At 33.6% G+C, this 21,759-nt stretch overlaps 2 protein-coding genes across 4 annotated transcripts in view; one reads left to right on the top strand and one right to left on the bottom strand.

Moving 5' to 3' along the window:
• Positions 1-9,376, bottom strand: part of LOC118201007 (glycerophosphodiester phosphodiesterase 1) — a 162,317-nt gene extending 152,941 nt beyond the window's left edge. The window contains exon 1 of the mRNA XM_085823864.1: positions 8,940-9,376. Coding sequence (XP_085679990.1) covers positions 8,940-9,227 — 288 coding nt within the window. The 5' untranslated portion in view covers positions 9,228-9,376. The remainder of the gene's footprint in view (positions 1-8,939) is intronic.
• Positions 9,377-9,683: 307 nt separating this feature from the next.
• LOC118201005 (uncharacterized) overlaps positions 9,684-21,759 on the top strand; it is a 66,709-nt gene continuing 54,633 nt past the window's right edge. Inside the window, exon 1 of one of the 3 annotated variants that reach the window (XM_035373014.2) lies at positions 9,684-9,865. In XM_035373014.2, coding sequence (XP_035228905.2) covers positions 9,810-9,865 — 56 coding nt within the window. In that variant the 5' untranslated portion in view covers positions 9,684-9,809. The remainder of the gene's footprint in view (positions 9,866-21,759) is intronic. The other 2 variants (XM_035373013.2, XM_035373015.2) reach the window with 2 other exon arrangements.

Raw genomic sequence — 21,759 nt, forward strand, 5'->3', positions numbered from 1 at the left:
GAAAGAAATTTTTGAAATTGAAGATTAATTATTTTGTTCACTCATAATGGATGTTTGACTTAAAGCAACAACAATTAAGAAAAGAAAATGGTTTGTTTACTGAGCATCAGTTCTCAAAGATATTGCTTTATATTTGAGGTCAAGAACTGAGAAAATATTCTGCTATAATTATAAAAATGATTTAACTGTGCTCTTTGATTAAATAACATTTTCTCCTATTGAAACATAATGAACTTCATGGTGACATTTTTCATTTTCACACATACACACACAAAATAAACAAAGCAAAAATAAAATAAATAAGTAAAATTTTTATATTTATCATTGAAACATTACAGCTAATCACTTTATCAGAAAACAATCTGTTTTCAGTGTAATAAAACAAAGTAGTAATAATTTTTTTCCCATCAATTATTGCCAAGTTTAAAATTATAAAATAATAATAGAGTTCGAGACTTACAATTTTTTAAAATTTTTCTTTAAAAAATTTTAAATTATTCTAAAATTTTAATTTTATTAAAATTTTATTTTTTTAGAATTTCATAATTCTTAAAGAAAGTAAATTTTTCTTTTTAATTTTTTAATGTAGAATATTCTACACTTAAATAAAAAAATAACAAAACAAAATTAAATTTAATCTAAATAGCTGGCATAAAGAATTTTCTACACATAAATAAAAAACAGAAAAACAATACAAAAAATTCAATCTAAACAGATGGCATAAAATTAGAAATATCATTCAACATTATAGAAGAAATTTCATTTTTTGAATATAACCAACAGCACATAAATTCTATCAAATTTGACTCTAAATGGTGGCAAGCAGTGCCCCGCTGATGTTTTTTTCTCCATTTAACACTACCTCACAATCGTTCCACAGTTTGGGTTTGGCATTCGACTTTGAGTTCTACGAAATTCCCACTTCTACCAGCCTCCTAGTACATCTACTCCTCTTTTATTTGATGCCTGCTTCACCACGATGAAGTATCACATCTGAACTTCTCCTGAATTGCTATCTGTGACTGATATGACTAAAATTGCCATCCATATAATTGCTATCACAATTGCTTACCTCTTCATTCACTTATCAATATGCCAATGTTTGAAAAATAATCCAGCATTTAGATGGGGATAGGGCCTTCAGCCCAGGAGCCTGTTGCAACGAACATTAGTTCAAAGCTGGTCTGCAAAATTATGATTAACAGTGAAACGTTCATACCCAGCATTTCTTAATTCCTTTCCAGCAGTCTGAAAATATAACACTGCTATCTGCGATGTTTTACTGAATGGTAGTCATCACTGTTGTAGCACAATGATCAGGAACGAAGACCAGAAAACATTCTTTGCTCTCCTGGCATAACCCTCTGAATACCCATTGTTCCGGAAGAACACATCCAACAATTGTTTTCTCTTTTCGTGAAAAGATTTTCATTTATTTCTATGATTTTGTTGGATCCACTGATTATATTTCTTTTACGAGACATGAAACTATTTGCACATACCTCCCTCAAGTAGTTATTCCAGTCTACTGTCATACTGTGGCTGGTTTCTCTAACTGAAGTTGGTATAATTCAATCGAAGTCAATTCCTTACTCCAAAAATATATAAAATGAAAGGCACCGAGGAAAGAAAGATGCAAGCCTTCAAACCATGTTTCAGTTTTCAATCTTTTTTTTTTCCCCACAGCAAGAACCTATGTAACAATGCCATATAAGAGCTATGTTTTAGTCAAAAGTTAACTTCATCGAATGATTTTGAGAACAAAGTCAAGTGCTACGAATTATTCCTTTGTCTTGAAGGAATGTTATGGCAGCCTCTTCGTCATGAGGTAATTTTCAAATTGTGTACTACATTCTACTAAAAAAAATGGCAAAAAAAAAAGTGCGATGATATTTAAAATAAAACCTGGAAATCTCCAAGCCTCGATGTTTCACGTGCTGTTGTAGCATTGTTTTCTTCTCATTTTATCTCCATTTTTAACTGACGCTGCTCTAAATGTTTAATAAAGTAAACAAATAAATATTAAGCTTTTTCTTTTTGCAAATTTTGATACCCTTTAGATCATAATTGTTCTTTATTTCATAAATTACGGTTTCATATTTTTAATTTTAGAATTTCTGCATGCCATCTTACGAGATTTAAACTGATGATCTATAAACATGTTTTCATTACTGGTGGGGAGAAAATGAAACAAAAACATGGAAGGTATCCTTTTGAATTTCATTCTAAAATTCAATCTTCAGAACAAAGTGCCAAATTTTGTAATACTACACAAATTTCCTCACAGTTGCTTTAAGTAGTACATTTTGCATTTAAGAAATCCTTCTGTACCATGGGTTCTCAACCACTGAGGCATTTCATAGTTTAAAGAGGAATGTGATCAGCCTTTTATTTAGCTGTTAAGTACTTAGTTTTAATTTATGAATATGAAAGCTATTTCTAATCAAGTTTTGGTATTTACCAAAATTTTCTATATTTGTGTTGTTTGATTTCTAAAACACATTAAAAATAATCTAAATCTAAGTAAATATATATACATATTTTTCACATTTGGAAAGAAGTGGGTAAAGAATGAATGATCTTCTAGCAATGGTAAAAGGGTGCTTGGGCTAAGAAAAAAGTTGAGAACCACTGTTCTGTAATTCTACATTACAGCAATCAAGTAGGCCACTACAACATCACTGATGGTTTTGCAAAGAACAAACTTCAAATTGTTGGAAGTTTTTTTTTTTTTTTTTCCAATAATAAATATAAAGTTTTAATTCATTTCTTTATATGTCATTTTGGTACTTTCTTAGTTATATGTTTGTATACCAAGATAAGCAGCAAATTTAGATATCATCCTTGGTTGCAAAAGCTTCACGTAAATCACTGCGTATGTTTAAGCCAGTTCAATGGTATTCATTGAATTTAGCTCAGGCAAGCTGATTTTCATACTATTATTTAATGACTTGGGTAACATCTGATGCATTTAAATAGTTGGCCAATAAATTTAGTAAATTTGCTTTACAATCATAAGCTGAAAATTGTTTTCTAGTTATTTTCTCAATTTTGCCATATTTGCTGCATTTGAGTCAATTTCTACTTATTTGTTGGATTGATGATATACAGTCAAAAGTCGTTAATCCGGACTCGTCGGGACTTCGGCGATTCCGGATTATCGATTTTTCCAGATTATAGATCATCAGTTTAAATCTCGTAAGATGGCATGCAGAAATTCTAAAATTAAAAATATGAAACCGTAATTTATGAAATAAAGAACAATTATGATCTAAAGGGTATCAAAATTTGCAAAAAGAAAAAGCTTAATATTTATTTGTTTACTTTATTAAACATTTCTTTCAATGTAAGTTGTTTAAGTTTTGCTTCGTTTCATGTGATAATACTTTCTCTTTAATTCTATTAAACAGACATAATTTCTTGTTCAGTTACAAAGTTCCGCCGTTCAAGTCCTATAATTGCTGTGTCAAGAACACCGACTAATTTGTCAATCGAAATTTTTTCGTTTTCAATAACCTCTGTCACGTTTCTTCGCTATCGGAAGCGAATTATAATGACGAGGAACTTGTTTTAAATCATATCAAAGACGGAGCATATCGAGATGAAATACTGCATTTGGTAAGGAATTATAAGCCAAATAAAATAAAAACATCTGCGCTGAAGATAAGGATAGTGCTGACAAATCAACTTCCAATTCATTACACGCCCGCCGCCAAGCAGCGTGAAATTGATAAACAGATTTCGGATTTCAAAACATACTTTCGCTTTAGATCCTTTACATATTAACAAATATATATCGGAAATTCTATTTGATATAATCGAAAGTTTAAGCTTACCTTTATAAAATTGCTCTTACAGTCTGCAAAAAATAATAAGCCAGATGCAATTCGAAAATTAAGGAACAACGCAATCATCAACATTAACTGAAATAGATAATTAGATAATTTTAGCTTATACGTCCATTATACATAAAATGCGCACGCTAAAACGTATTCTGCACTTGCACACACTCATATGCGCAGTCGTAAAAGGTCTTATGCGCACGCGTGAACGCCTCTGCGCATGTGTCAACGCGGCGCATGCGCAGAAAGTTTTTAGTTTTGATGTCCGGATTATAGATCATTCCGAATTATGGGTGTTCGAATTAACGACTTTTGACTGTATTCATATTGTTGCGTGCGTACGGGTTCGTTATGAATTGAATGCACAAGTCCGATAAAAATGGACAAAATTTATTATTATCACAACAAAAATGCTTAAATTTCCTCAGATATTCATTCAGTATTACAACATGTCACAGTAGTTATCTTTTAACTACTCATACGTTCAAGACAACTTAATTCAAAACAGCTAGAGAGAGCTAATCCGCGAATTCGCTACAGTCAACGAGAGCAGTTTTCTAAACAAACTCTTAAAACAACAACAACAAACTAACTAACTACAATGAACTGAGAGGTTTCATGCAAGCTTTTTAAATGCGCGAGAATTTTCTAGCACTTTCTCAAAATCAAAAAAAGATATTTATTTATTAAATGTTAAATGCATGTGCTCTTGTGTTTTTAATTTTTCCAGCTTGACTTTCTCATAATTTTCGTCACGTGCTGCACTGCACAGGGAATAAAACAATTTAATTTATAAGTCTACTAATATTAGCTATTTAAATACCAAATCCGTAACACTATATATATACAGTTCTATCTATTGCACAAATACATATACAGATTATTGGTTGATTGTGGATACAAGCTCAGCCATCTAGCAACCTACATATTGTTCCAATTAACTAAAACACTATTGCATTTCTTTATTTCTTTTTTATATATATCATTTAATAATTTGCCACTTGAGTCACTGTAGACTGTGGCAGCATCTCCATTAATTTTGTAAAGTGAGCACAGTCTGCACTACAAAATTAATGCATTTGAAGCATTAAAAAAAATTATCTTGTGGTGTCTTTAAGTTTCTGAAGACAGGAAAAATGTGCAGAGCCCTCGTCAAGACTCAGACACTGGACTTTCTGATCCTTGACATGCTTCCCAATTACAACACAAAGGAATGCAGTAAGGAGGAAGAAGAACCTTACATTCTCCTTCACTTAAAAAGGTGACTGGGAAGGCCAGGATCCAATCCCCAAATCCTCTGGTGGTGATAAATTATTGTTCCCCAAAATTTATAGTTTGGGCAGTCATCAGGTTTTCCAAGCATGGAAAGGTGAAAAGTAAGCATTGCCCTCACCAGGAGTCAAAGCATGGGTCTTCTGCTGATGCTAGCTGGATGAGCTTTCCAATTACACAATGATGGCACACAGTAGGGAGGGAGAAATACATTACAACCTACTTGATATACGAGGGTTGGAACTTTAATAGTGGCAACACAGCTGAAAATACGCTACGCAACAAAACCAAAGAATATCGCGTATACCACACGTAAACTACATACCTACCTTACCTCTCAGCAAAAAGACTCATCCTGCCTACGTCACAGGCATGCGGAGTGACGCAAAGAATGGATCCTTATATTAGCTTGTGGTCTAAAGTAAGTGTTGCCAGGATGTTTTCAAAACAAGAACAACGATGTTGGATAAAAATTGAATGTGCCAGTGGTCGTACAGCACGACAGTGTCATCAAGGGCTTCAAGAGGCTTGCGGGGAATCTGCATTGCCTTATAGAACCGTAGCAAGATGGGTAAAAGCATTCAATGAAGGACGCCAAAATGTGGCAGACATGCTGCGGCCAGGTCGTCCGAGTGTCAGCGATGCAGACGTGCAAAATGTTGCCGCACTAATGGACAGTGATAGCCGCCAAACGTCAGCTGGCTGGGCAAACAGGATTAGCGCATACGACTGCTGCACATTCTGAAGGAACGCCTGTCCATGAGAAAAATTGCTTCACTATGGGTTCCACATCAATTGACGGAAATGCAGAAATGGCTACGATACGATGCTGCCCCAAAACACCTGGAGCGCGAAGGAGATGCTTTTTTACGCCATATTATTACGCTGGATAAGACTTGGGCTCGATCGTACCAGCCAGAACTGAAACGCCAATCAAACGAATGGCCTCATCAGGGGTCACCATGACGTTCGAAATTTCGTCAGAACCCCAGCAATGTGAACATTATAATGATTCTCGTGTACGACTGTGATGGTGTCATCCTAACGCATACCGTTCCCCCACAGCAGACCGTCACTGCACAGTATTACTGCTCATTTTTGGAGCACAATCTCCGACCAGCTTTGAGAAAAAAACGATGACACTTTCTTCAGAACGCTCCTCTCATTTTGCATGACAATGCTCGGCCGCATGCAGCGCAAGCTGTGACTGATTTGTTCAAGCGGTGGGGCTGGGAAGTGCTTTACCATATACCATACTCCCCAGATCTAAGCCCTTGTGACTATGACTTACTTCCTAAGATGAAGGAACCACTTCGTGGCACTCGCTTCCAAACTGTTCCTGAGATTCTTGCGGCAGTAGACCGGTCCATTCAAACTATCAAGAAAACAGGCACTGCTACAAGTATTCTGAGACTTCCACATCGTTGGAAACGGGTTGTACACAATACTGGCGACAATATTAAAGGACTGTAAAACATGGTGACATGAATCACTTTTGTATTCCTTGTAAATAAATAGTTGCCCCTATTAAAGTTTCAACACTATTAAAGTTTAATTAATTTTGCCACTATTAAAGTTTAATTTTTTCTATTTTAAATGGTGTTTTCTACAGCATATTTACTTATATCATGCACTATGCGTTTTAAATTAGTGCATTCATCATCGGATTTATGCTTGAGACTAGGCACGCAAAGAAGCAATACATGTTGTTAAAGTGTACTGGCATGGCTTATTTAAAATATTATTCTACAGTCATGCCCAAATTTAGCTTTAGATACATGAAATTTTAGCTTTATATGCTTTTATTCTAGGTGTCACTTTATAATTACAAACACGACCATTGCTTTACTTGCATTTTCTTCAGTCTATAGTTACTAGTGCCTAGACTATTAATACAGTCAAAAGTCTTTAATCGGGACTCGTCGGGACTTTGGCGATTCTGGATTATAGATCATCAATTTAAATCTGGTAAAATGGCATGCAGAAATTATAAAATTAAAAATATAAAACCGTAATTTATGAAATAAAGAGCAATTATGATATAAAGAGTATTATATACATTATTAAACATTTCTTTCAACGTGCGCATGCGTAAAGCATACATTACGCATAGTCGAAATTAGAAAATTGCAACCAGAAAACTATTTGATGTGTATTCCTGATATTTATAATGACGAGGAATTTGATTTAAATCATATCAAAGATGGAGTACATCGAGATGAAATACTACATTTAGTAAGCAATTATAAGCCAAATAAAGTAAAAACATCTGCTCTTAAGATAAGGATATAGTGCTGACAGATCAACTTCCAGTTCAATGCGCGCTATGACGTTGCCCCCCCCCCCCGCACAGCAGCGCAAAATTGATAAACAGATTTCGGAATGGTTAGAAAAACAAAGGATATGTCTTTATCCATTTTTTACAGCAATTCCACTTTTTGTTTGATGGACATCGAAACATGCTTTCGCTTTGTAGATCCTTTGGCAGCTCCAGAATCGGAAATTCTTTTTGACATAATCGAAAGTTCAAGCTTACTTTTATAAAATTGCTCTGACAGTCTGCAAAAAATAATAAGCCAGATCCAATTCAAAGATTAAGGAACAATGCAATCTGCAACCTTAACTGAAATAGATAATTAGATAATTTTAGCTTAGCTTATACCGTCTGTTATACATTAAATGTGCATGCCTAAACATCATGTGCGCAGAAAGTTTGTAGCTTTGGAGTCCGGATTATAGATTATTTCAGATTATGGACGTCTGGATTAAAGACTTTTGTCTGTATACAGTAATGCTATGAAACATTTCATGAACTTTCTTTACAACTCTCTTCAAGCATAATATGTCTACCCCAAAGGGAAGATTTTCAATGCAAAAACTGTAAAAGAATACAGAAGGTGCACTGACACCTCCCATCAAATGGTATTCAAGAAGATACCTCACTCATTTACAATGTTTCTAGATTTTTTTTTAAAATTTAACCTGAAGATATGGAAATTTTGTCCTGAAGTTCAGAGCAGACCAGCAACTCTGAAAACAATGTTTCGTGGGTGTAGAGACTGTGGAAGTAGAAAACTTTAGGTCAAACCCATTTTACTGAAGCACTACATATCTAATTGATAAAGCTAAGATCTACAATACAATAAATGGATGAACTATGAAAAGCTTTCATAGATATAAGTAGAATATTCTGGCAGCAAAGAATTAGTCTTTGGCTAACCTGAAGTTTATAAGCAGTGGAGATTGATTCTAAAAATTGGTTAGTATTTGTTTTGGTTACAGTAAATCCGACTGTAATAAGTGGCAGATTTTATTAACCAGTGAGTTTAAAAAGTGGCAGATCTTCTATTTGTTTTTAATAATAATGCATACAATAATAGGAAATAATATTGCAAAGTTAGCGCACATAAGGTGTGACATCCTCATTCGTAGGGAAATCAAAAGGTGTTATTATCATTTTGATAAAAGAAAATATGTTACACGCGCCTACTCACAGCTCTTCTCTTGACACAAGAGAATGATCTATCATCAGTCTTAGTAATGTCTAAAAAAAAAATGTGTCATTAATACAACTACAACAATCCTAAATAATAAAAGTGTTGTACCGTGTATAAGCTGTAAATATATCAGCTTAATTTCTTATACATCTGTTTACTGAAACAACACCTAGTGAGTAGGCAGTTTAATTTCTTCCAACGTACATAAAATATGCGTAACAAAAGTTTTCTTAGCAATGTATGAACTTTAGTTGTAGATTTTGATGCTATTTAAAATATTTCAAACTTATTATCTTGATAAATATAACATTCATAAAATATAACTAACCTCTCTTATAGCAATAACTGTGTTTTCGGGAGCATCATGACCCCCACCTCTATGAGCGAAAACTGGGAGTTCAGAATTCGGTTTAAATAAAACATTTCTAGAAATTTCTTCTTCTACTGGTTCAAAGGTTATGTACTGAAATCCTATCGCAACAGTTATTACGACGATTGCTGTTAAATATATAGAAAACATTAAATAATGCTGAAATATGAAATAAAAATAGCTAGCGAACCAAATCTCGATGCAAGCAAATATTATACATAGAGGTGGAAATCGTTTTAAAATCATATCATCTAAAGTCACATAACCCTCATAACATGCTTTGTTTTATAATGTGACAAATATGAGCAATTTACACTATAATAATTAATTACTCCATAAAGCTGACAGATCGGTTAGCTTTTGTTTACAATAGACAGACGGACAAAGTAGACAGATGTCTTGTTTTGCACCTGTTAAGTCTTTCTGCGCTGGATTATAACAGATTTCGTACAGCTACAGTTACAGCTTATTTTCCCCCATACAAATAATTAAAAATTAGCCTTCATTTACAAAATGACCTTTCTGATAACAGAAAAAGTATAATTTGTTTGCATATCATATGAGCAAATATAACTATTTATATATAACTTTGTAATCCGATTAAATAAGATATATTTAAATATTCATAGTTATTTCATACAAAGAAAGATAGTCTGAAATATTTCGGGAAGTTTCCGTACTAACCAGAACCGTCGGGCAGAAATTTCGTTTCGTACTTATGTGATGCAATCACATTTAGCAGATGTCACGTTCTGGGTATTTCTTTTATAGTAAATGTGATTTTATAAATTTGCTTAATTTCAGTGAAGCATAACACAAAGTTCCAAAATGTCAATGAACACAGCCCATGCGAATGGGGGAGTTCTTATTTACAATGGAGAGATGTGAGTAATTTGAAATGTCTTATCATATTCTGCGTAATTTTATTATGTGTCATGTTTGTTTCGCGGTATTAAATTCTGGATATGTAGTTTAATTTGTCATCTTTCTTGTCAAGCTGTAAGTGTTGACATAGGGGGTTTTGTTTATAATTCCGATTAAATGTAATATTTTAAGTTTCGTATAATTACTGAATTTATTATCCGATTAATATCTGAATCTGTATTGTCTCGAATACCAAAGTAATTTTTACTACGGGCTTCTAAAATGCACGATCGAGAAGATATATAGCACACTTATCCGTTCCATGTTAAAATGAATTTTTGTGCGAGTTTTATAAGCATTGCTTAAATTTGAATTTATCTTGTTTTTGTTGTATACTTGCAAAATTAAGATTCGAATTATAATGTTGATTTTGCGCTTCTAATTTTTGACAGAAAATTTAGTATAAATTTTAACAATGCATGAGATTAGTATAGAAGTCAAATAGAGACTGTTTTTTTTTTTTTTTAAAAAAAACATTTTGTTACCTTCAGTCCTGTAATGCAGCTGTCTCAAACTGGATGCCGGTGATTTAAAAGCAGCTGACTGGGCAAAATTCTTTTAAAGCAAAATTATCCATTTTATTAACAAAATCGATTTAAAATAAGTTTTGGGTTTTCATCCGCAGAGAACCCGTTAACGCCGTTGCATTTTTACTCGCCAAGCTCGCGGTTCATCCACGATGAGCCGTAAACGTGATTTTTAATGCATGCAAGTTCAAGTTAGCAGACAAAACAATATATTAAGCATATGGTAGTAAAAATTCACAGATAATAAGCATGCAGCTGTAAAACTAACCGGTTAAACGTGATATACGAAAATAAACCTGTCTTTTTTATGATATATTTCACAATACTAATAACCTTCAACAATAATCAAATTTTCTTTAGTAGCATTGTTAATAAAACTAGAACTTTATACATTTTATTATTTTTCAAGAGTTATTTGAACTGTATTCCTTACACCAACAGTGGTTTGCTAATTTTGATGACCATGGGGATGCATCAAACTACTCTGTCGTCTTAGATAATCAATAATATTTTTTATTTCCATTTAATCAGTTATTTATGTCACACCTGCCATCCTCAGAAAGGTTATTATTAAAAAAGCATTAACAATATAGTATCTTGTTAAAATTTTACGCCATAAAAATTGGAGCCGAGAACCGGCATCTATCGACGAAAACTTCTTTAATTATACGAAAATATTTCTATCTATTCGTTGTTAAAAAATTCAGAAAAAATAACGTGGAAAATCAGAAAAAATAATAATAAATAAGAGAAGAAGAATATAAATCTCCAAATGCGAACAACGACAGTGATAATTCAACAAAATGAACTCAAGAGGAATGGTTGCAACCTTCAAACAAGCAAATAGGATGAATCCGATAGGTTACCAGGTTTGAAGTATTATCGCCAAAGTTGGCGATGTTTACATTTACCGGGTTCTCTGCGGAAGTGCTTCCTAAGTTTTTAATTTTGCATACCAAATATTTATCATCACATATCTAGGCAATAATAATAATATCATAGCAAAGAAAAAAATGCAAATTTATATTTATTTCCTATCTGAAATCTAAAGTTTCATAATTGTAAGACACTTTCATTTGTTATGCGCCCACCAGCGGCCGAGCGGTAAAGTCGCTGAACACTGGTAGTTCGGTCCGAGGTTCGAATCCCGCAAATGGGCTGGCTCCATGGGCGTTTTCGTGGTTTTCCCCATGTGTAACGTGTATACAAGCCAGTTTCCCTTAGAAAGTCCTCCACGAAGGCATCCCTTCCCTTAGGCAGATAGCCCTCGAGGCTTTGCCATAATCACACACACAATTCATTTGTTATGCTTTTCAACTCAAATATATTGACAGCTAAATATTAAATTCTTATGCTGACATTCCTTTGAAATAATTCTAACATATGTAAATAAAAGAAATTTAAACTAGACTAAACATATTGTGAAAATTTTCTTAGTCTTCAGAGAAAATTTATCTAATGGGACAAATGAATTAATAATAACAGCCTAGTATATTTCTCTACGCTTTTCTGTGACACATAATAAAAATATTTTTATTTGCATGTAAATAATTATACACTTATTTATTTATTATTACGATTTGACACTTTGATTTTAATAAAATGTATAGCCTTGGAGAGAAATTACTAGAAATTAACTTCTTCATGGATTGCAGATGCTCATCAGTCATTTGGGTTTTTTCCTTATTAATTTTCTACACTAAAAAAAAGCTATCATATATAAAGGTTTTCCCAAATAAAACATTTCTTCTTAGTGCAAAAATTTGCAACCATGCTTGTTTATTTTTTAGCAGGTAGGAATAAAAGTTAATAAAATTTACATATTTGAATAAGATTTATGTAATATTGTAAAGTAATTAGCTTCATTTATAAGTTTTCTGGCATGTTTTTAATGTTATTTTTAATGAAAATAGTATAAACCTGACCACAGGGCTAGAGCATGTATAACTGGTGCAGCCGCAACTGGATGTCAAAATTTAGGGACGGCAAATATTTTTTAATTTGGTGCAAAAGTAGTACAAGCAGCAAAAGTATGGGATGGCTGAATTTTTAGACTTTAGGTGGAGAGGCACTGAGCAGTAAAATTTGGAAGCAGTGAAATTTAAGAAGGTAGCAGAATTTAGGATTCACAGAGATTGCACCAGGTGACAAAATGTGTAACACCAGCCCTGTCTACCCTACAACCACTCAAGGGCCTATGGGCCTTAATGGCCACAGAGTGACTCCCTAGCTTAAAAATGATATGCACTAATCACAGTCGGGAGAATCTTTATGGCACACCTGCCTTCTTTTGCGTTCTATTATCAGTTTTCAAACTTTGTAAGGGGAGGGAAGTTATTCTTATTGCTACAGTCAGATACAGAAAATCCATTGACTTGACATCTGCGCAACCTATCAAAATCTAAACATTAAGTTTATAGGTTTGGGAACGAGAATGAAATACTGAAGAAAAGAGAAATACTGTAACACATTGCTGTTCTGAGTGCTACAATAAATATAAATATATATAATATATTCAGGAACATACAAGAGAAGATTTAAAATAAAAAAAAATACAATGGCTTTGTTCTGCACGAACAAGCAGCCTATAATTAACTTTCCGCAATTTTATGATCTTCTCCTAAATTCATTCTTTTCTCATAAATTCGAGAATCTTAGATGATTATATAACAACTTCAAATTAACCAATCATAGTTTAACTCTGTATATGTGCTTGTATAAATACCGCTCTGAAAATAAACTGTGTCACTTTTTTCCCGTTTTCCACCTTGCTAATATCTCCTCACTTTGCTTCCCCGTCAAAAGTGCTTGCTTCTTAATTTTATGAATCGATGTAAACAGCAACTTTTCATTATGATTGGATAAACATCTATGAAGATGATTTTATATGCATAGAAATAAAGACTGGAAATTCTTCATGTTTTATTATCTTCATCTGTAAGTCTTCACTCTCAGCCACTATGACTGCAAGTTGATTACTCTTGTGTGTTCCCGGAAATATTACATGTGATTTGTTGCACAGGATGGTAGTGCAGCGAAGCTTCTCTCCAATGGGTGTGTACAGGCTGTTTTTCAAGTGATTAGTGGTGTTGTGCGAATGTTTGTTTTTCGATTTCAACAAATTCCAAGTGTACAAGAAAACAGTGTGCTTAGCTAACAAATGAAAGAGTGTCTCCACCGTAAAAGAAGGTCAAGGACGTGCATAGTGTTTAAAAATTGTGGAAACTGCTGTGCTGTGCTTTTCGTCGGCTACGCGATGAGGTGTCTTCAAATATGGTGAATCTTCAAATATGGTGTGTATGGTGTCTCATGTGATGATTAAAATATGAAAACGTGTTTGTTATTTAAAGTAAATTCTTCAGAAAAAATGTGGAGCATTTTATAAATTTTCCAGAAATTTCAGTATTTTATTAATATGATTCAATAGTGAAGGTTGGTGCTTCAGAATTTTTTTAAATATTGGTAAAAATCGACTCAGTTATCTAAAGTGAAATTATAAAAAAAAAAATTATAATTTAATGTTAAGAAAATGCGTTCAAAGACCAAAATGGAAAATCAACAAAAAAGGGAAATTGCAGCGGTAAATGTGGATAAATTTCAGTGTGCCATCTTTGATGGCTCTAATAATGATATTCCAGTTGACAGACATATTTTATGATTTGGAAAGAAATATGATGCCAAAAATATTGGAGATAAGGACAAATCGTTAATATTCTCCGAGTGCCTGAGAGGAGAGATTAGCTAGGTGGAAGTAGTGTCGTAGCCGGAAAACAACTGAAGAACTTGCGCCCTTTTCTGTGTGCCAAGAATGGAAAAATTTCATTAAAAAATATCATAGCATCATTTTGGCGCCGCATGATAGCTTGAAGAATTACGACTTTTATTAACAAATGACTTTTTTTCCATTTTACTCTTACTTTTGTGGCTATGTTGAGTAATGTTAGCTGAATTAGCCATTTTCACATTTTGAAACTGTTTTATTCTTCTAACAACTTGACTGACGCCATTTTGAATTCTTTCCATGTCTTTTCGAGTCTTTCGACCCCTCTTTAACACGGGGGGATACGAGTTCCCGCCAAAGTACAATCTAATCGCATTGGCTGATACGAAATGACATTGTTTCACCCGCCTACGTCACATGATGAGAGGGAGGGCTTTGTACGACACGGAGGGATTACACCCCTTTTCAAATATGTTTCGTGATCAAGAGGATGGCTCAGCCACAGCTTGGTTTCTTATGTTTTTTTTTTTTTTTTTTTTCTGTGTGTGTGTTTTAAAATCTTTTTCTTGGTCTTAGCAAGACCCACGACGTTTGTTTTCATTAGATTTTGATTTCAGAACCATAATATTTATAAAGGTTTTATTCTTTAAGCTAGCGGGACCAGCCCATACGTTATTGTATAATTTGACTAATAGCAGACCGCTATTTATTTTATTTTGATTTTAATTTTGTTTTGCTCGGAGTTGCATTTACTTTTTCTTACACCTTAATGTGTTTTTCAGCGGACGCGTCAGGAAAATGGAACAGAGAATTGAAGCTCAAAAATATTTTTTCGGGACAATTCATATTATTTAAAAAAAATTTTCGTTAAACAAGAGCTTCAATTGTCTGTTTCGGCAAAACGCGTATTGGTGTTAGCTTAGTTCGACATTCAACTAATGTTTCCCTTGAAAAGCCTGGTTGGAGGTCCAATTGGGCTAATTTACCATTTTCCGCTTTGTAATTTTTATAATTTTTGCAATTTATGTTTTAAATATCATTTTTGCAATTTATGTTTTAATTATTATGTTTTAATTTTGTTTTAACTTGTTCCGTCGATCAGTTTTTTATATGAGTTAACTTTTCACATATCACATTGATAGGTTTTGCTCTTTTTTTATGCATTCACATGTTTCCAACAATTGATTTTAACAGTTTTATGTTCTGTATTTTATTTCGCGTGTAGGCTGTTTTTTTCACTTTTCCATATTAATATTTTTAAAAATTACTTCCATGTTAATATTTTAAAAAACACTGCGTTGAACTATTTCTTGGAGCCACAGCTCCTGGTAACTTCTTAGCGAGCTCTCTACAATATTTCTTCCTATTATATATATATGTGTGTGTGTGAGGAAGTCGGAGTCTGTCATTTTCCCTACCAACTCCACAGCTCTGCATTCATTATGAGTGGAGTTCCTTGCAGCATAACCATTGATAGAGCAGCCAATGTTACCATCATCCAAAAATATCTGCCTAACAAATGGAAAGCAATTATATGTGAAATTGCTGTATTTTTCTATATAATGTCACATAAAATTTCTATATAATGTCACATAAAAATTTCAAAGCTTGCCAGAAAAGTAAGAATCCATGAGCAAGTATATTTAACACTGAGTAAATGGCTATCTCACTAATATGACAAGATATTCCAAAGGTGGCAATGGGTTTGGTGACTAATTTTTGTTGCCAATGGTTGCTAAACTTGCTAACATTTTGAGTCCAGTTTTTCAGTAATACTATGGAGAATACAGCACTTTGAAAGGAAGAAAACATTAATAATTTATTACACATTTGCCTAAAGTTTAATGCAGAATTCTCAAATAAATACTCAGCTCTGTAGGCCACCATTTTGTACATGGAGAAGAGAAAGGAATGACTCTTCCTTACATTCCCGTTCACATAAAGGTGACTAATAGAAAAGAAGATAATTACACATGGAATAATTAAAGTTGGTGATAAACTATTGCTCACCATTTTAGTTTGGATGTCAGACATAGAGAATAGGAAGATAATGGAAGTAAGAACTGAACCTCTTGCCATTCATGACACCAAGCCTTTTAATTGCTTTGGACTAACCACTAAGCAGGAAAGCAATGGTTTTCTATTTCAAAGGTTCAGAGAATTAAAAAAGAAAAAACTGACCATTAGCAAGACGCATAAATGAACGCGTAAACAAAGTTTCAAGTACAGTTCAAAATAAATCACGCCTCAAAGACAGAATTTCATATAAATGCCTCGATATGCTAACGACAACAGCATACTGGAGAACAGTCTTGATTTCTTCCATTAAGATTCTATTCATTAATCTTGATTAGAATTAGACAATTTGCTCAGGAACTGACACAAAGAACTGATTCACTTTATTTGGCAAATAAACTCTGATTTCTGAAAATAGAGTACTAGCTCATTATAGCTCACAAACAGCTCTTAAAAAAATTGTGCCACATACCTTTATTACAGAAATTGTTATAGTATTATTGAACAAAATAGTTCACTCAAAATGTGCCTAAATATTTATACGAGTTCTATTACTGTAAAATGACAGCAATCTTAACAATTTTGTGTCACAAAACATTTCCTGCCATCTTACTTTATTGTGATTTAACTTTTTTATTTATTGTGATTTAACTTTATCCTACCTGTGCCATCCTAGTGCCCCATTTTTGTTTCATGGAAATAATCAACATAAGTACCGTAATTTTGGGTAGATAAGACATGGCTTATACTTGTTTAAAAGTTGAAAATTTAGGTCGGCGGCGTATCCGAGGGAATTTTATTTTTCTTCTGTCCTTAAAACTTCGCTAATTCAGATCTTAAGTAACGCAGAAGCGAGGCGATAAGAATTATCTGCAATATTCTAACCTCAGATTGCACTAAGGCAGTGCAATGAGTCCAAACTCCACTAAGGTAGGTGGAGCTGTTTTTAAAGATACTATAATGCATGTACTTCCTCCTAAACTCCATGGTTTTTCATGCGTTTCCTATGACTTTTTGTTTTACTGGCAACAGTTACTTTTACTTGCTAAGTGCCGTGTTCATTCATACACGTTTTTACTGTTTTACTGCAACAGTTAGAATTCGCCTTCAAGCAAAGGTATTGCTCAACAAATGGGTATTAAAAATTTTGTTAGAGGACCTAATTGGTGTTTCAGGTTTATGATGCAAAAGAAATTATCCGTCCGGACCAAAACAACAGTTGGACAAACGCTTCCAGTGGACTGGCTTGAAAAACAGATAGCTTTTTTGGAGTACACATCTAAGAAAATACAACTGTAATGGATAGTGTAATTGAATAACTGTACTTGATGCTGTTATATAGCTGTAACTTGTATTTGTCCTTCATATGCTTTCCAGTAATTTCAAGAAGCGGAAAGGGTAAAAGTATAGTTTAGGGTACCCCTTGGCGATTTTTGGCGGTACATGGGTACTGATTTTGTGCAATTCTTTGACTCGTTATTTTGGTTTGCGAAGCGGCGATTTTTACGCCAAATATCGCCGCTACGCAAAGCCAAAATAACAAGACAAACAATTGCACAAACTCGGTATTCATGTACACATCGACTTATTTTCACTTAAAAAAAATCCCCGAATTGCACAAAAATGGCATTCAGCACTCTTTTAACTTAAGCCATGTACACGTCGACCTATTTTCACTTAAAAAAAATCCCAGAATTGCACAAACTTGCATTGTGCACTCCCTTTACATTGCCCATGTACACATCGATATATTTTCACTTAAAAAGTCAAAGGAGCACCAAGTTCTACAATATAGGCAAACAAAAAATACATAATCTCAATAAAATACATTTTAAACCAAACAATAAAATAACATAAAAAAGGAAAAACATGTTATACATTAAGCACTACCAAAAGCAAATATTCACTTACCATGATTTTCGAGTTCACTTCGAACACCCAGAGCCACGTAAAAATCAAAATATCAATCTTACTCAAATGACTTTTTTCAAACCAGGTACTCTTTCTGATCGAATGCTTCGCATAGTGACCATCTGAACCTTTCTTCCTACAAACCCATTCAAATCCATCTAAACGGTTTTTACGTTCGACTAGACGCATATCCTTCCTACATACAGAAGAAATTGTGCAGCATATGGTGGACTGTATCAAAGAAGTGAATAACATCGTTGAGGTATTGAACTACCTATATATTTTGATTCTAGGATGTTCTGTCAAATGCATAAATTTTCTTCACTGTATTAAAAATTGGAATTATTAGCTTTATAAGTTATAAAACTCAGTAAAAATGAATATTATTGAATGTTTTATTTAAAAATTAAAGTTTTACTGATTTATGTTTGTGCTACCATAACATGTTTCCTTTTATGCGGTAAATTTTCAAATGAAGGTATTATGTTGGATTATTCAGTTCTTGAGAGCTAGTATGTAACTTTTGAAATGGAGATATTTTGAATAGAATTATTCAGTTGTTGTAAGGCATATCAAGGCTGCTTCATTTATGTTCTATTCAAGAATTTGTTATGAGATTGCAATCTGTTAGAGTTTCCGTATATCATGCAGTTAATTTGGGTAAAAATATATTTACAGGTGTCCCTTGGCGATTTTTGGCGGTACATGGATACCGAGTTCAAAATAATAAGTCAAAGAAACACAAACTCGGTATCCATGTACACATAGACCTATTTTTACTTAGAAAAATATCAGAGAATTGCACAAACTTGGCATTGCACACTCTCTTGACTTTGTCCATGTACACGTCGATCTGTTTTCACTTGAAAAGTCAAAGGAGCAACCAACAAAAAATAATATATAATTTGAATAAACTGCACGGTAAAATCCTAGTATACGGTGCAGCCTTGGCGCGATTTTCAAAATTATCGCCAACACCAAAGTGACTCGTTTAACTGCTCACCGTATATGTCCCATTTACTGCTCATCATAAAGTTGCCAAATCCCTTGTGCACCGGATACTAGGATTAAACTAACTACATTTTAAATCAAGCAATCAAATAACATAAAAAGGGAAATTAATCTTAGCACTACACAAAGGAAATAACGACTTACCTTATTTAGAAATTTTCCTGTCATTTGAACCAGAATCTGTATACTGGCCTCGCCACATAAATTCACAAAGATATAAAATAGTCGCAGTCAAAAATATCCTCCGACGTTTGACCATACACATTTCCTTCCTACAAACTATAATACACTTATAATGGCTACTAAGTAAACCTTCATTTACATACCAGTCAATTAAAGCTCTTTTCCCCTTTCGCTCCAAATCGTACAGAAACTTCAAATTAATCTTACTACATTCGGCCATTCTACCGTCTAAAAAATAAAACCATCACACACCACAAAAATGCTTACAAAACATCCCATGATTCAAAATTTCCCAGAATTATGCACCCGATTACATCACAATAGGGTTTCCATAACATTCAACTACTCAGGCTACCATAAATGAAACAACAACTTGGCGATAAATTAAACAACAACTTCGCCATAATACAAGGGGTACCTTAAAGTCTACTCTACCTGCAGAAAGTACTATAAATATAGCAATGGCTGGGTGAAAGCTATATTTATTATTTTTTATTATTCCGCCTGCTTTACCTCTCAATGGGCACTACAGGTGTCGTGTTATCTTGATCGTTGCACTAGCAACCTTTTTTTTTTTGGTTGTTTATCTTTTCAACCTAATTATTAATAAACAGATTTAACATTAGTGTATTACTTTTGTTGGGTGTTCCAACGTACAATGTTTTGGGTATGTTAGTATAAAATTAACAAAAAGGTTTAGTTAGTTTAGAGATATTTACATATATACATGAATGGAGGCTTGCTGCCTTTACATTTCGTCAGGTTATCTGGTTATCTGCTATGATTATGTTTTTCTTTGAATAGACCTATTCTATGATGATTTCATAGTCTTGCTATCCGTAGTAATCCTGAAGAAGGCCTTTGAGGCTATGTGATCCCTGGAGCGGAGGAAGGGAGGCTCTGATTGGAGAAGTGAGTGGACAGTCATGGATGTAATGCGAGACTTCTGCTGAAGAAGCTGATGCACTGTAGCATTTAACATTTTAATGGCAGAAATTGCTGAGGTACAGGAAATCTTCCATGATTTATGAAAACTTATTGTAGATAGAAGTCTGTTTTGAGCCTCTTGGTAGAGACCACGGGAAAGATGGAGTAGGTGTGTCGACCAGTGTCTGAATCATCCCGGCGAGCTTGCCAGAATGACATTAAAACACAGAAGACCTTGTGTTTGATGGCGACTATAGAGAGTGGGATCTCTGAGCTGATGAAAGGGTGACTTGTGGCTTCTTTAGCTAAAGAGTCTGCCCTTTCGTTACCTTGATGACTACATACCCAGTATAACAGACACATGTCTGGAAGAAAACAGGGTAATAAGCACTTCTTTTAATGAGGAGATGTGGAAAGGTCAGAGAGCGTATCTTCTGTGAGTTGTTAGTTCAGCAGGAATTCAATTTGCAGTTTCCGAGTTTTGAAGAAATAAGAATGGTGTAAGAGTGTGTAGCTGTTGAAATCTTGAAGTAATGTCTTTGGATACCTGATCTATAGAAAAATCTATTTTTCTTCTTAAATTAATTCCATATTGCAACTGAGAATTTTATTGCTCTTCATATGCCTGAATGATCCACAGAACTAACTTCTATCGAATATTATTTCACATGAAAATGCTGCTTCCAAAAATGTATCATCTGGGGCGGATCAGCCTCCTCTAGCTATGCCACTGTGTCTGACATCACATGAATTGGAGAAAGGAAGATGAAATTTGCATTTATGAAAAGCATTTTATAAAAAATACAAAGGAAATGGAAGAAAATTATTTGAATAAAAATGTGTATCTTTAAATTATGACATGTGAATACATTGTAAATTTAAGCTGTCATTTCCACGTTTCGGCTCTTAATCAACACTTGATATTACTATTTTCACTTGAACAGGAAAATTAAAATTCAACTCTGTTGAAAACAGGAAGTGTTGCCAAGCCATGTGCTGTTATACCTATAATAAGGAACTAGCTGATGGAATATTCATTGATATACAATACACAACATGCACCATAATAATACAAGTGGCATTGCGCAATTAGCTTTGAATTTTTACATATATTAAAACAATTTTAAGATCCATCAGTGGCCCACGGTATTATTGCTGAAAACAGTTAGATCAACTCAAATTCATATCCTAGTGAAAGAGCTGTTTTCATATTTTTCCCTGAGTGTAAAAATGAATACAAACTCCCCTTAGCAGGACGCATGAAAAAAAGTATTTGTTTATAGCTTATAACATATAAAAATACCACCAGGAGAAGCTGGTAACAATAGCAAAATTTGATTTGCTTTATGAATGAAAAAATACTAAAAATAAATGTAACTTAATGCTTTATATATGATGGCTTTTTTATGGATGTATAGATGCTAAAACTAGATTGGGAAATGGTCATGAAATTTCCCTGGGTATCTAGAATTTTCACATTTTCAATTTTTTGGCAAACAACTTCAGTTATTGCCTTGAGTTCTTCACAATTAGATAAATCTCTGGGGGAAAGTGCAGA

This window comes from Stegodyphus dumicola, chromosome 9, assembly GCF_044657685.1.
Source record: "Stegodyphus dumicola isolate Sdum_Otavi_A_Nest chromosome 9, ASM4465768v1".
Taxonomy (NCBI): Eukaryota; Metazoa; Arthropoda; class Arachnida; order Araneae; family Eresidae; genus Stegodyphus; species Stegodyphus dumicola.